Here is a 14,075-nt window from a genome sequence, read left to right as displayed (position 1 = left end):
AAGGGGGCTCTGGGGTGCTGCGATAACAGTGACTAAGCTTTTTATTGGTCACTTAATTATGTCATGAAGCCTAATGGCCTGTTTGCAACAAATGCTACTGCGTGAGATTAATGGCCTCAGGATCAGGCTGGGCAGCAGGGAGTAGGTAATGATTTCCAATAATATTCTGACCAAGAAATCTGACTATTACCACTTACCTTCAGAGCTTGCCTGCCCCTGGAGATTTGCTTTAATTACAGCAATTTGCATCCACTCATCAGTGCAGCTGCACCAGCACAGCCTCCTCATGTATGCAGTCTCTTCACTGCAGGGTGAACTCAAGTTATCTACACTCATGGTAACACCTCTGTAGTTAGCCCAGCTAGAATGAGAGTGGCCACCCTGCAAAATAACGCGTGAGCCCCGCAGAAGGACTGAGTTAGTAGCTGACAAGCAGTGCTAACTTGACCTCTACCGTGCACCCCCAAACAGGCCAGCCAATTTAAGTTAAAAGCACCACCACACTGTAGTTAAGGGTGTTTGTGTTTGGATGGGATTTGAGTTAGGGTCAACGCTCATGTCATAACTCAAGCTAACTGTGCAGTAAAGGCAAGCCCATAAACAGTGGACACCAGTATAAGCCACAACTTTTACTGGTTCATTCAGGGACAAACTTTACTAGTGCAAATAGTAGCTTTCTCTTCTCCACAACAGGGGTTTGCACTGGTGCAGTGACTCTAGTGGCTGGCTAACAATGCCTGGAATCGGGGCAAATCTTCATAATTAGAGACAAGCCTTTACTGGCCTATAGCACTGTACTTCATTTACATGGATTCATTAGGTGGTATGGGATGCACCAGCAGACAGAGTTGTAGGAAGATTTTTCTTGAGCGTGCTGAGGGGCCTGGGTTTGTCTGGTAGCCTGGCCACCAGTTTGCATTCCTGAGCCTCTGGTGTCACAAACAACTAAGTCCCTCCTGACACCTGACCCTCTTTCTCCAGTCCGACTCATCATACAACATGTATGATGAAAGACCTTTGTTATAACAGATATGTAGGAAACATGAGTCTGGTAATACTGAGCCACATCTCCCCTCCTCTGGGAAAAAAACCCCTGGAGAGAGCAGCAGGGGGGAATGTGAAGAAAACTCCTTAAATTGTTCTAGATAGCCGGGCTGCACATGGGGTAGTTCTGCAGGGAAGGAAGGTAGAAAAGAGGATCCCCCTCCAAGTTGTGCAACAGCAGAGAGATAGCTACTACAGAAGCCTCAGGTCTTGCAGGAGTCACTCACCTTTTCTTCCCTCCAGTTCACCCATCCCTAAAGAAAAAATACCTTAAAAAGCAAAGAAAGGCAAAAGCTAAGAAGGGTGGATTTGGTGGAGCCTGACAGGTAGGAATTTTCCTTGCTCCAAGGCAGGGTTTGCCATAAGGTAGAATAATGTACTTCTCTGGGGACCTAACCATCTCTGCTTAGATTTGACAATGGCCTTATGTTTTACAAAATAAATAACTAATACCTACTAGTGACACTTTTGTGGGACCTGACTCAGGTGTCATCTAAGATTTTATTGTGTTTTCTGGCTGGATTACTCTTTTAACTAACTCTGTGGCTTTCATAAGAAGTCTGATGACAAAATGTGAACTTTTCATATTCATCAACTCAGACTGAGAGGGGACATGATAACAGTTTTCAAGTACATAAAAGGTTGTTACAAGGAGGAGAGAGAAAATTTATTGTTCTTAACCTCTGAGAATAGGACAAGAAGCAATGGGCTTAAACTGCAGCAAGGGAGGTTTAGGTTGGACATTAGGAAAAACTTCCTGTCAGGGTGGTTAAACATTGGAATAAATTGCCTAGGGAGGTTGTGGAATCTCCATCATTAGAGGATTTTTAAGAGCAGGTCAGACAAACACTTGTCAGGGGTGGTCTAGATAATACCTATTCCTGCCTTGAGTGCAGGGGACTGGACTTGATGACCTCTCAAGGTCCTTTCCAGTCCTATGATTCACATTATTTCAACCGTAAATTGACCCAGGCTTGACACTTGGCCCCAGGCTGACTGACTCAGGTTCACTGAAAGGCTCCTGAGCCTCAGTGAACCATTTCAGTTAATATGGTTTGACTTTTCAGATTGGAACAAAACAAGTTACATGTGGTTTGACGTACCCTCGCAACGCTTTTGCACAGCTGTAGTCTCGGCTGATTGAGGGGCAGGTTGATTGAGGGGACTTACAGGAAGAGTCCCCTCGCACCAATGGGAATACTCTTGTGAATTAAATAAGGCAAGCAAGATTTGGCCCAAATAATGTTGAAAAATATTCTTCAGAAGGAGAATTCATACTCTCTGGAAAGCAAATCATGTCTCCAAGCTGCACTGTTCAATCAAGGCAACCTGACAGAAATCTCTCTCACTATGAGCATTTTAAATTTGTCAGCATGAACCTGCCAAGAACTAAATACCAGGCTATGACCTAAACTAAAGGGCACAGTGTACACAGCTGAATGGAAAGCTTAAAATGCCAAATGGTTTATTGATTTACAGTAAACATGGCCCATAAGGTCTGCGATGGATATCTCTGATATTGAGGGACAATTGACTAATATGGGCACATATGACTGGGCAGAACTCAGCATGGAAACAAATACTTCAGAGAGCAAACTCTGTTGCAGATGCAATCAACAGTAGAGAAAATGCCATCAGGATACTAGACTGTTGTTAATAATTAAGCTAGGAAAATAAGCATGCTCATTGCTGACTGTATGCAAGAGTTCACCACCGATTCCAGTTCCCAAAGAAAATACATTTTCCCACGCCACTTCAACCTTGCCTTTAAAAGCTATTAAATCACGGTCTCAGCCTTTTTTCTTCAAATGTCCTTCTGGGGCAGGACACAACACCACATTTCTTTCTGTCCAACACCTTCTTTGGTTCTCAGACTGCTATAAATATTTGCTACTTCAAACCAACAGCACCATTACTCTTACAGTTCTCAGTCTGGGCTGGCCTTCCTGGTCAGCACTTGATATCTCTCTCTCTCAGATCTCAGACGTTCATTTTTTTTTTAAAAATGTATTGGCTCCTCATCTTCTGAACAGTCCCCAAATCCTGACATCATAAGAATGAGTGTGATGATCTGACAATTCCAGATGGGAAACTGCAATCAATAACAGAGACAGCTAACTAATGTTCTGATCCTACAAATATGTACATACCTGAGTACTCTTTTGAATCAAGTGGAACTATTCAAATCCATAAAAATTATGCACATGTGTAAGTGTTCTTACCACAGTGCTTACCAGGTAAGAACACAGACAGCACATCAAAACTGACTGGATAATTTGATGAAATTTGCATCTTTCTATTTGTAAGTTGTTAGCAAGCAGGTCAGATTTATTCACAAGTGGTTAGCAAGCAGCTCAGATTTATTCACTGAATAATTTCTGCAAATAGCTGTTTCTTGAACAGCTCATTGCTCGTATCTGATATTGGAAACTCAAAATGTGCTAGTTTTGATTTGATACAGAGGTAACCTGGTTTTTGTTTTGTTCTCTTACTGTAATGGTTATGAACAGCTTCCAGTACAAATTCTCAGACTTTTAAGTTCAGAATTTGTTTTCTGTGGATGTTCGCTGATATTTATTTAAAAGTCACTGTTTACATGAACTTTCCTGTGGGTCCTGGGTTTACTAGAATACTCTAGAAAACAAACACAAAAAGGTCTGTGAAAACCACCAAACAAATTCAATTGGTTATTCAAGTAAATATTTGCAGAAAAATTTCTGATCAATTTACACCTCTCAATAGAATTTAAATTTTTTGTTTTTAGAAATACTTGTCACTTGCTTCAGTAGTTTGGGCCTGGCTTTCTACTCGTTTACACCCATGTTGCTCTGTGACTGTATTGGAGTTACTCCTGATTTACACAGCTGTAAACAAAAGGAAAATCCAGCCCTTATATCCACTAAATAGTTGCTGCTGGTGTAATGCCAACAGACCCTGGTTGTTGGCAGGCAGGATTGAACTTGGGACTTCTGGAGCTTAGTGCATGAGCCTAAAGCTTACTAGCTGTTAGCTAAGGCTGCAGAGCAAAATCTCTCTCTCTCTGTCTCCCCCCCATCACCCGTCTGAGCCCCAACTTGTAACGCTGACAGACTCCCTCCCCAGTGAAAATCACTTCCAGTGTCCTCCCTGATATTGTCAGACTCTTAGGCTATTTCCCTTTCCCCATATTTGATTGATCACTATTATTTTAAAGATGTTTTCATGTTTTTCACATGTTACTTTTCTTAGCAATCAGATGCTGGGATTTACAGTGACCTGTTCTCTGTAAGACTTGCCCTCAAGATGAGGTCAAAGAGTTCAGTATTTTGCTCTGGTTTTTCCTGTTACCAGTTTTAATACTGATCTCAGTTCACACTGCGTGAAGTTCACTTCTGGGCAGAAGGCCTGGGCATCATTTTTAAGTCCTACTTAAGCCGTACTTTGAGGGTTTGAGTGGAACATAGGCCCGGTGCTGGGCCTTCATACAAGGGTGGATTTCACCCAGGGAGCGTTTTTCTAGGACACCTACGCACCCTTCAAAATCGTTATCTTTGTTTGTCACTTCAGCTAACTCCCCATCCATTACATTTGTCAAGTTGCATTTGGCATCCTCCTAGTCCACCCAGTCCCGCAAAGGTCTCTCTTCTGCCAAGCTGCTGTTAAAGCCAGCTGATGCACTGCCAAACTGGCAGGCCCTAGTCATACTTACCAGCATATTCACATGCAATAAAGTCTGCAGTCCTATAGAGATTTGTTTTAACTCTGCGCATGTGTCATGGGGTGTAGAGACCCCATGCTGGCCAGGCAGCCCCTGAGTCAATGCGGCAACTATCATGAGCACTGACTGGCAGAGCAGCTAGGAGAACAAAAGAGCTGAGAAGCAGAGGAATGAGTACAGTGAGTGCCAGAGAAGCAAGCAGGCTACAGAAGGAAAGTCCTGCCAACAAACTGGTGAGAAGCCACCCAGACAGCAGCACTTCAGAGCAGGGTCTGGAGAAGCCCACAGCACCAAGGGAGGTAGGAAATAGCTCAGGGTACAGCAGGAGGAATTGTTGAAGATTGTTTCTGCCTGCCTGGTTTAAAGACCCTGAGCTGGAAACCAGTGGAGTGGGTGGACCAGGGTTCCTGTAATGATCCCTCAACCCAACAGTGACTTAAGAACCACAAAGGGTTTCCAGACCCTCTGAGGACCAGAACTAGCTAGACCTAATATCAGGGGAAACCCATGCGCTCCAGCCATACTGGAACTAACACCCTTCATAGCCCAGAATAGCACTGCTAGAGTCCCAGAGTCCTTTGCACCCTGTGTCTGACCCAGGGACTGTTTGTTTATTCACAGTTGGGTAGCCAATGGGCCAACAAGAGCAAAAAGCAGGAAGGACCAAGTCGACTCGGTGCAATGCTCTGTCTGCCCAAAGGGGGTCGCTGACACATTAGTACATCAGCCGGCAGCCTATTCATGTCCTCTGCATTTAGTCTCGATTTACTACCTAAACTTAAAAGATCAGGAAATCAGACAACAAATTAACGAAACACTTATTACTTCACAGTTTTTATTATGAGCCAAAGTAAACGGCATCCCACTTGGGTGGCACATAAAGCTCATCTCTAATCCTCCCAGCACCAAGGCTGGAAGTAATTTGAATGCCTACAGCATAAACACAAGAGTGAGCAATACACTCAGAAAAGCCCTTGTTGTGGCATTGCACTTACAGTGTTCAAAGTACGCTGGTCACCAGCCACATGTGACCTCGGACCCCATTCCCAGAGCTCAGACAGTGGAAGAGGTCACCTGTTTCCAATGTGTGGCTGTCTATGAAATATGACCCACGTGCCGTAGTAAAGCCCCAGTCCCAGAGTACAGGCTGCAGAAGATCAGCTGCATGAGGAAATGCCACACCAGCGACCAACTCAGCGGCGGCTGGTCCTCAAGTTCATTTCAGGTTATGGCATTATGGACAATGGGAGGAAAAAGTATAGTCAGAGACCAGAGTGGGGAGCAGGTAGGTGGTCACGAGGGGGTGAAGTTTGTGAAGAAACATTCCCCCTGTTGCTAAGCATGCACAACCCAACACGCTCTGCTGCCTAAACTCTTCTGCAGCCTGCTGACAAGTACTGTGACTAGCCTGCCTTCAGAACTGCCGAAAACCACGCTAGTCCACAGTGGTAAGTGCTGGGATTTTCTAAAGTGCCTAAGGGTGAGATCCACAAAGGGACTTAGGCGTTGCGGTGCTGACCATCACGGGGCCTAGAAAATCACAGGAACTACAGTGTGATCCACAAAACCAAGTTAGGCCCCTTGGCTCCCTGTGCAGTGCAAGGGGAGATGGATGGGCCTAAGAATGGAACCCACTGAAGCCAGCATGCTAGGTGAGGCATCACCTAAGCTAGGCAGTGGGAGAGGCTGACAACAGGGCGTGTCCTAAGCCCCTCCCCTCTCTTGGAGCTAAGGCCTCAGGTTATGTCTACGCTTCAACTGCTACAGAGGCTCAACTACAGCACTTCAGTACAGACACTCATTACAGTGACGGGAGGGGCTGTAGTGAATCCACCTCCCCGAGAGGCGGTAGAATTCTTCTATCAACTTAGTGCTGTCTACACCAGGGATAAGGGTTTTTCACAACCCTGAGCAACATAGATGAGTTGACCTTACCTTTAGCATAGACCTGACCGAAGTCTGGGCTGCAGAGAGGCAACTGTCTCTGCTTGGTAACCCACAAATGGGAACCCACCATCTGGAGTCAGGCAGCGTAGGCACCTGAGCTGTTCTTTGAGGGAATGCATTAGGCATCTGCCTCACAAAAGAGAAGCAGCAGAACCTACCTTTTAAATGCAAAAGACTCAGGTTCAATTCCCGGGTGGGAAGAAAGGATTTCATGAGGGATTTCCCACCTCTCGAGAGACTGCTCTAACCCCTGAGCCATGGGATAGTCTCCTGTGGGGCTCCCTCAGTCTCTCCTTTGTAAGTCTTAAATGATGATACATGAGGAAGATGGACTGTGAATGCCCTGGGATGTGAGTGGGAAAAAGTTATTTCTGAGGAAAACCCATGCCGCCTTGATTTTCCTGGCAGTGCAAGCCGCAGCCCAGGGGAGTAACATTCATAGCACTTCTGCTGTTCTGCTTGGAGTTCATTAAAAAGTTAATAAGAAGAGGGGGTGGGGGAGGGCGAAGAATTCTATGTGACTGGTTAGCCACAGGAATGCAACAAGAATTCAGAAGCACAGCAAAACCCAACCTTTTGAGGTGTTAAGCCGTGCCCGTGACTGGTTCAGCACCTCACAGGAGCAGGCTCTTGAAGTACACAGGATTACAGTTATGACCAGCCACGGACAAAGAAATTTGACTTTTCAAGTGTGAAAGAAGCTCATTGTGGATTTGAACAATTTCCCTACCTCACTCACTGGGCCTGTTTATGATAGTTGTCAGAAATATCGGACTTGCCTCTCTCGCTTTCCGCTACCCAGCTTCTTTTCCTCTGCCCTGTGGTAGTAAGACTATGAATGTTCCAGAAGATGTAGTTCTCCTTGGCCTAGTTGATAACTAAAGGCTACACCCTCACCCATTGAAGTCTGTGGGACATTTGGCACTGACTTCAGAAGAAGCCAGGTTAGGGTCTGAGTGCATTTAACATCTCTTGTCCTCTAGAGCAGTGGTTATTTGATCACTCCCCCTTCTTTGTGTCTGTAGTCATTTACGCTCCCCTTCCCTTCCCTTCCCTCTCCCCCGACAAGTACCTATACCGCCACCCAGCACAGAAGGCAGTGTCGTGCCAGCAGCAGTGCAGACGGAGGGGTGGCAATGTGAAAAGTGATATTTCTCACTATTGCTTTCCACAGCAGACAGTGCCCCGTTGCTGCTGGCACGGATGACAGCCAGAGCCCCACCAGTGCAGGGCTGACAGCCAGAGCTCTGTTACCTCAGGGCTGACAGCAGGATCCCCTCTGCCCTGGGGCTGAGAACCAGAGTCCCGCTGCTGCCTCCAGGTGAGGGAGTGGAGAAAGGAAAGCCCACGCCCGGGCTGCCTCTCACTGAAGGATTGGGGTGGGGCAGGAAGCCCAAACCCAGGCAGCAGGGCACCTGTGAGCCCCAGGTGGCAGGATGCCGGTTGTCCCCTTTTTCCTCTCCCTCCACCTCCCAGGTGTGCACAGCTCTTCTGACAATCCAAGCCCTGCCACCCGGGGCTGACAGCAGGAGCTCTTCAAACAAAAGGCACGCAGCCTCCCTTGATATATTCCCTCCCCTCATTTGAGTATTGCTGCTCTAGATGGATTTTCATTCACCTGCACATGTGGTACCAGATCCTGACTCACAATAAGGTCCTTTTCACTGCCAGACCAACAAAAAGGTACTTGAAAGTGACTTTACGTGAGCAGCCGAGGTGTGACAGACTACAGCCCTGTCTGCACACCCCACAAACTATTGCAATGTTTGTACAGGGCACGCCTTGTGGGTATCATTTAAAAACTCATCATTATCTGTCAATAAGATCATGGCAAAATGAGCATAGGAGCGTTGTATGTGAAGTAATGAACATAAGCTGAGCTCATGACTAAAGTATGTTTTCTAGATAACTCTGGAGAGAGGGCAAACCAGTTCCTCAGAGGCAAAGGGCAAGCTGACGCCTCAGCCCGGTGTAAACAAGGCTGCTGGACCGTTACCTGCCATTCTTTGGCAGGACAGGGGGTAGGGGCAAAAATCTACATCTGAGCAAAGAAACAGCGTGGAGTTTCCTTTCATACAGACTGCCTGTCGCCTTGCATCCAGCTGGAAATGCTTTTTAAAGGGGGGACAGGACTGTACAAAGTAAGGGCAGCCACCCCAGGACACACCGTCTCTTTCCCTCTCCCTGCCCATTGCATTCTCTGCGCCTGAAAAGACAAAGGAAGTAGCCCTTGGACTCTGGGGTGGGGCGGGTCCTGACCTTGGTCAGTATGACTGCTGAAAGCATGTGCTGGGAAAACTTTGCTTTGAATCCAAAATATAGTTTGTTAAGTTAGGCACCGCTAAGCATTTTCTCTTTATTTTTCTTGTAACTATTTCTGACTTTTTCTGCCTAGTTATGTGCACTCACTGAAAATCTCCTTCTGTGTCATTAATAAACATGTTTTATTGTTTTATCTAATCCAGTGTATTTCAATTGAAGTGGCTGGATAACTATTTAAAATACTAAGCTGGTGTATTATTCCCTTAATGGAATAATGGACTTAATATATTGTACTGTCCAGGAGAGGGCTGGGCAGTACAGGACATACATTTCTGGAGGAAGATCTAGGACTGGGGGGACGTTGGGGTCACCCTGCTGCATGACTAAGGCTAGGAAGAGCCAAGTTGTGGCTGGCCGGCTGCTGCACACACAGACATAAACTGGGAGTGACTTACATGCCGGAGGCTGTTTGTGAGCAGTCTGGGTTGGAAGCTACAGCAGCAAGGCATTGCAAAGGGCACCCCAGATTACTGGACGGGGTGACACAGGTACTCATTAGTCTGGATTGTGCCCCGGTATGTCACAGTGACACAGTATTTCCCCCTTGTGGAGAATCCTCAGCTGGTGTAAAGGCCAAATAGCTGGCTCTACCTCTAGCCCTACCACCCCCATCAGCAATGGGGCTGGGCAGGAGCATTTTGTGGACCAAAGAGGAGGTAGAACCAGAGCACTATGGCAATGCTCACTGGCAACATGGCCGCCACCATAAATCAGCTCAATTTAGGGCAGCTCTTGGGCTGCTCTAGCTTGTACTGGGACTGGATCAGCCCCAGGATGGGGGTTGGGGGCTGGCAGAAAGATGTCTCAGAGCCACTCTCCTGCACCAGCTGCACTGAGGGCTGCGGTTGGGTGCAGCTGTGGCTTGAGCCCAGGATGTGGTTCAGTTTGGTGAGGAAGCCCTCCCGTGTGACATCTGTAAATAGTGGGTTCCTGGAATCAGGGGCATAAAGCCAGTGAGCTGTTAGCAGCATGTTCATCTTTGACATTATTTCTTTGTAACATGGAGATAACTTGGTCACAAGCAGCGTGTGCTCAGGGCACAGGGTATGCCTCACCCCTGGATACCTATTTGACATGCAAAGAAGAAGCCACTGCTGTGAGCCCATCTCAACTCTACAAAGGATCAATTAAAAACCAGCTGCTGGGGGCAGGAGTCGTGCTATCTCTGAATGATTTGCAACCTTTGGTTGTATCAAATGAACACGCTGCAAAGGAACTATATCTCCTTCAATGGATTCAGCTGGCAAACATTTAGGTTTCTAAAATAATGATTCTATTTCAAATATATGCCATTTTATAAGCAAGGGAGCTTCATCCAGGGTGTATGATCTAATAAAGCATGGGCACAAACACATACACACTCACACCTTGGGCACTCGGTTTCATTTCAGTGCACCCATGGGATGTGCGTTTTCTCTGACTGACACCCACACCTTATCATGAGCTAGCTGCTTAGCGCTTCGTTTTCAAAGCACCTAGCTAATTACTACTACCTCTGCACAGAAAGGTTAACGTGATTTGCCCCACACCACACATGACATCAATGGCAAAAACAGGATTAGAACAAAGGAGTTCCCAGCTTCCTGTCCTATGCTCAGTCTGTTAGATCGTGCTGACTGGCTTGTTTAGGACCTGAAATCAAACTCTTCCAGGAAGACATTAAATGTCAGACAATTGCCAGACCAGAGGTCATTATTGCCTAGCTATTAAAAGACAAAGAAGGACAAGTGCAAATCTGATGAGGTTCAACAAGGACAAGTGCAGGACTCTGCACTTAGGACGGAAGAATCCCATGCACTGCTACAGACTAGGGACCGAGTTGCTAAGGCAGCAGTTCTGCAGAAAAGGACCTAGGGGTTACAGTGGACGAGAAGCTGGATATGAGTCACAGTGTGCCCTTGTTGCCAAGAAGGCTAACAGCATTTTGGGCTGTATAAGTAGGAGCATTGCCAGCAGACCGATGGACGTGAACATTCCCCTCTATTTGGTGTTGGTGAGGCCTCATCTGGAGTACTATGTTCAGTTTTGGGCCCCACACTACAAGAAGGATGTGGAAAAATTGGAAAGAGTCCAGCAGAGGATAATGAAAATGGTTAGGGGGCTGGAGCACATGACTTATGAGGAGAGGCTTAAGGAACTGGGATTATATAGTCTGCAGCAGAGAAGAATGAGGGGGATTTGATAGTTGCATTCAACTATGTGAAAGGGGTTCCAAAAAGAGGATGGATCTAGACTGTTCTCAGTGTTACCTGATTACAGAACAAGGAGTAATAGTCTCAAGTTGCAGTGGGGGAGGTTTAGGTTGGATATTAGGAAAAACTTTTGCACTAGGAGGGTGGTAAAGCACTGGAATGGGTTACCTAGGGAGGTGGTGGAATCTTCTTCCTAAGAGGTTTTTAAGGTCAGACTTGACAAAGCCCTTGTGGGGATGATTTAATTGGAGATTGGTCGTGCATTGAGTGGGGGGTTGGACTAGACGACCTCCTGAGGTCCCTTCCAACCCTGATATTCTACGATTCTAAGGATTTCAGCTGCAGTTACAAAGAGCCAATTCCAGATGTGTTATTAAAGAACATAACTGATCATGCACAATTCATGGATATAGTTTAAATTACTGGACCCGTGTCGGCAGCACTTTGTCAGGTGTTTCATTCTCATGGCAAAAGGTGCCCTCTTCTCTTCCGGCTGAATTCAAATAATTTTGTAAGGTGCGCAGCTGACTAACAATCCCATAGGTTTACACAAGGGAAGGACTTTGGTGTGCAGGGTAAAACCTGCATAAGAAGTAAAAGGGGGCAGACTCTGCACTCCCGAACTGCAAAGTGCAAATCTGCAGCTGTCTGCTGGAACACAAGATGGGGCAGGGCTGGCTGTGGGAGGGACTAACTCCCTGGACCAGTTATTCATTCTTGAGTGAGTGCTGGTTGCTTGCCAACCCCTTCGGAGTAAACCCCGCCATTTGCAGTACATCTGCCAAGTACAAGATTAAATGTCTGTGATACAAAAGCCCAAAACGCAGCAGTAAAGAGATTCACTTGGCATGGCAGCCAGTGACTGCCCACCCAATACGTGCATGCTGCCAAAGCCTCATTGCACCTAGAAAAATGATGCAGCATGGCTGGAAGTGGCATAAAACACATAAGTACATAACTGCACAGCAACAACCTGCAAAATCCAGCAATCTCGACTAGCCTCCGCCATTAACTCTGCAGCAGGGATGTATTGTAACTTCTAAGCTCTAGACCTGCACATGAATGGGGTGGGGGAAAGAAGAGAGGTGGCTTGGTTCACACGACTGCATTTCCTAAGAGTAGCACTTAGCAAGTGGCTGTTCCACAGGGTTTGTCTACACTACAAAATTAGGTCAACTGCAGTTAGGTCGATCTACAGCTTCTGCAGTAATTCAATCGGTTGTTGGTGTCCACAGTACCCTCCTTCTGCCGATGGTGAACATCCTTACCAGAAGCACTTGCATTGACTGAAGTGGGGCATTGTGGGGCACTGACAGCTGCACGAGGCTCACAGCTGGAGTCCCCCATCCTGGAGGAGAGCCTACTGGCAAGGAAATTGACATTCTTGCCCGTTTCATGGCTGCTATTGTCTCTGCTCCAGCTGTCAGCAGCAAGGGGCTCACAGCTGGAGCTGTGAAACTGCCAAGAATGTCAAATTCATTGCTGGTAGATTCCAAGCTGTGAAATTGAGCCCAGCACCTGGCTTACAGCTTGGGATGTAACCCCAGGGCCGCCCAGAGGGGCGGGCAACAGGGGCAATTTGCCCCAAACCTCCATGAGAATATAGTACTTTATAATATTGCAACTTTTTTTTTTAGGGAAGGGGCCCCCAAAATTGCTTTGCTCCAGGCCCCCTGAATCCTCTGGGTGGCCCTGTGTAACACCAGGGGAGGGGGTCCAGCTGTGAGCCCGGTGCCCAGCTGACATGTGGGGGTGGGGCAGCTGTGAGCCCAGCACTTGGGCTTTCAGTGCCAGGGCAGGAGGGGGCCCCAGCTGTGAGTCCAGTGCCCAGCTGACAGCTGGTGGCGGGGAGCCCAGCTGTCAGCCCCACCTGAACACTGCATCTCCCTAACTACACCGACATAAGTGCTACACCTCACGTGGAGATGGAAGTTATGATGTTGGGGTATGGGCCACTTACTTCAGTGGAAGCAGCATGCTAGTGTAGACACTGACATAATTAGGTCTACGTAAACTGCCTTATGGTGCCCTAACTCTGTAGTGTAGACCAAGCCAAAGTGGTTAGGATTTCTAATCTGCACCTAGCAATTGACTTTCTCTGTGGGAACACAGTAGTACCACCCCCAAATGTTCAAAAATCATGAGATTGGTTTTAAAAGAACCCAACATTCTGGGTTCTTTCTCTGTCTTCTGGGTTTTGAGCCTTTAGGTTACACCGGGGTCCTGTTACCTTTTTCAAAAAATGAAAGCGCGAGATTCTCATGTATTCAAAAGACTCCAGGAGTTGAGGTAACTTAGAAAAACACCAGCTGTCATAAGACTCACCATGAAAGTTGGCAACACTGGAATGGTACACGTTTAGATACAATGGTGATGAGCATGGTAGGCTTATTTAGTTGCTCTTTTAAACGGGAGGTCAACGGTTAACATTTGGTCACCAGTTTGATGACCTTAGTCGTGGTTTCTCACTTAACAGAGTGGGCTGCATGAAGGGTTGTCACCCTCCAGCTCATGAGGCTGGTACAAACGACTATGCAGACGATGAGAACAAGGGTTCTCAAACTGGAAACATTATATTAGTTCAGTGCCTTAGTTTCGAATCTGTAAAATGGAGCTAATATTTCCTTCCTGCCGCCCTTTGTTTGTCTTGCCTATTTGGATATTTTAAAGTACTACAGGCCAGGGTCTATCATGTATTATGTAGTTGTATAATGCTTACAACAGTGCAGCCCTCACCAAAGCTGGAGCCTCTGGATACTACCCTAATAAATAAACAAACAAAAATAATAATAATCTTCCCGCTCTAGTGAATAGCCTCAGATCACCTGTCTATCAGAAATCCCCTTTTGTCACCCCACAATGAAGAATAATCT

At 46.6% G+C, this 14,075-nt stretch overlaps 1 protein-coding gene across 1 annotated transcript in view; it reads right to left on the bottom strand.

Annotated features, from left to right (window-relative positions):
• Window positions 1-4,606, bottom strand: part of LOC127049501 (uncharacterized) — a 40,743-nt gene extending 36,137 nt beyond the window's left edge. Inside the window, exon 1 of the mRNA XM_050950339.1 lies at window positions 4,464-4,606. Within this exon, the coding sequence (XP_050806296.1) occupies window positions 4,464-4,606 (143 nt within the window). The remainder of the gene's footprint in view (window positions 1-4,463) is intronic.
• Window positions 4,607-14,075: the final 9,469 nt, after the last annotated feature.

The sequence above is a fragment of the Gopherus flavomarginatus genome, chromosome 4, assembly GCF_025201925.1.
Source record: "Gopherus flavomarginatus isolate rGopFla2 chromosome 4, rGopFla2.mat.asm, whole genome shotgun sequence".
Lineage (NCBI taxonomy): Eukaryota > Metazoa > Chordata > Testudines > Testudinidae > Gopherus > Gopherus flavomarginatus.
This window is presented reverse-complemented; position numbering and strand designations above follow the sequence as displayed.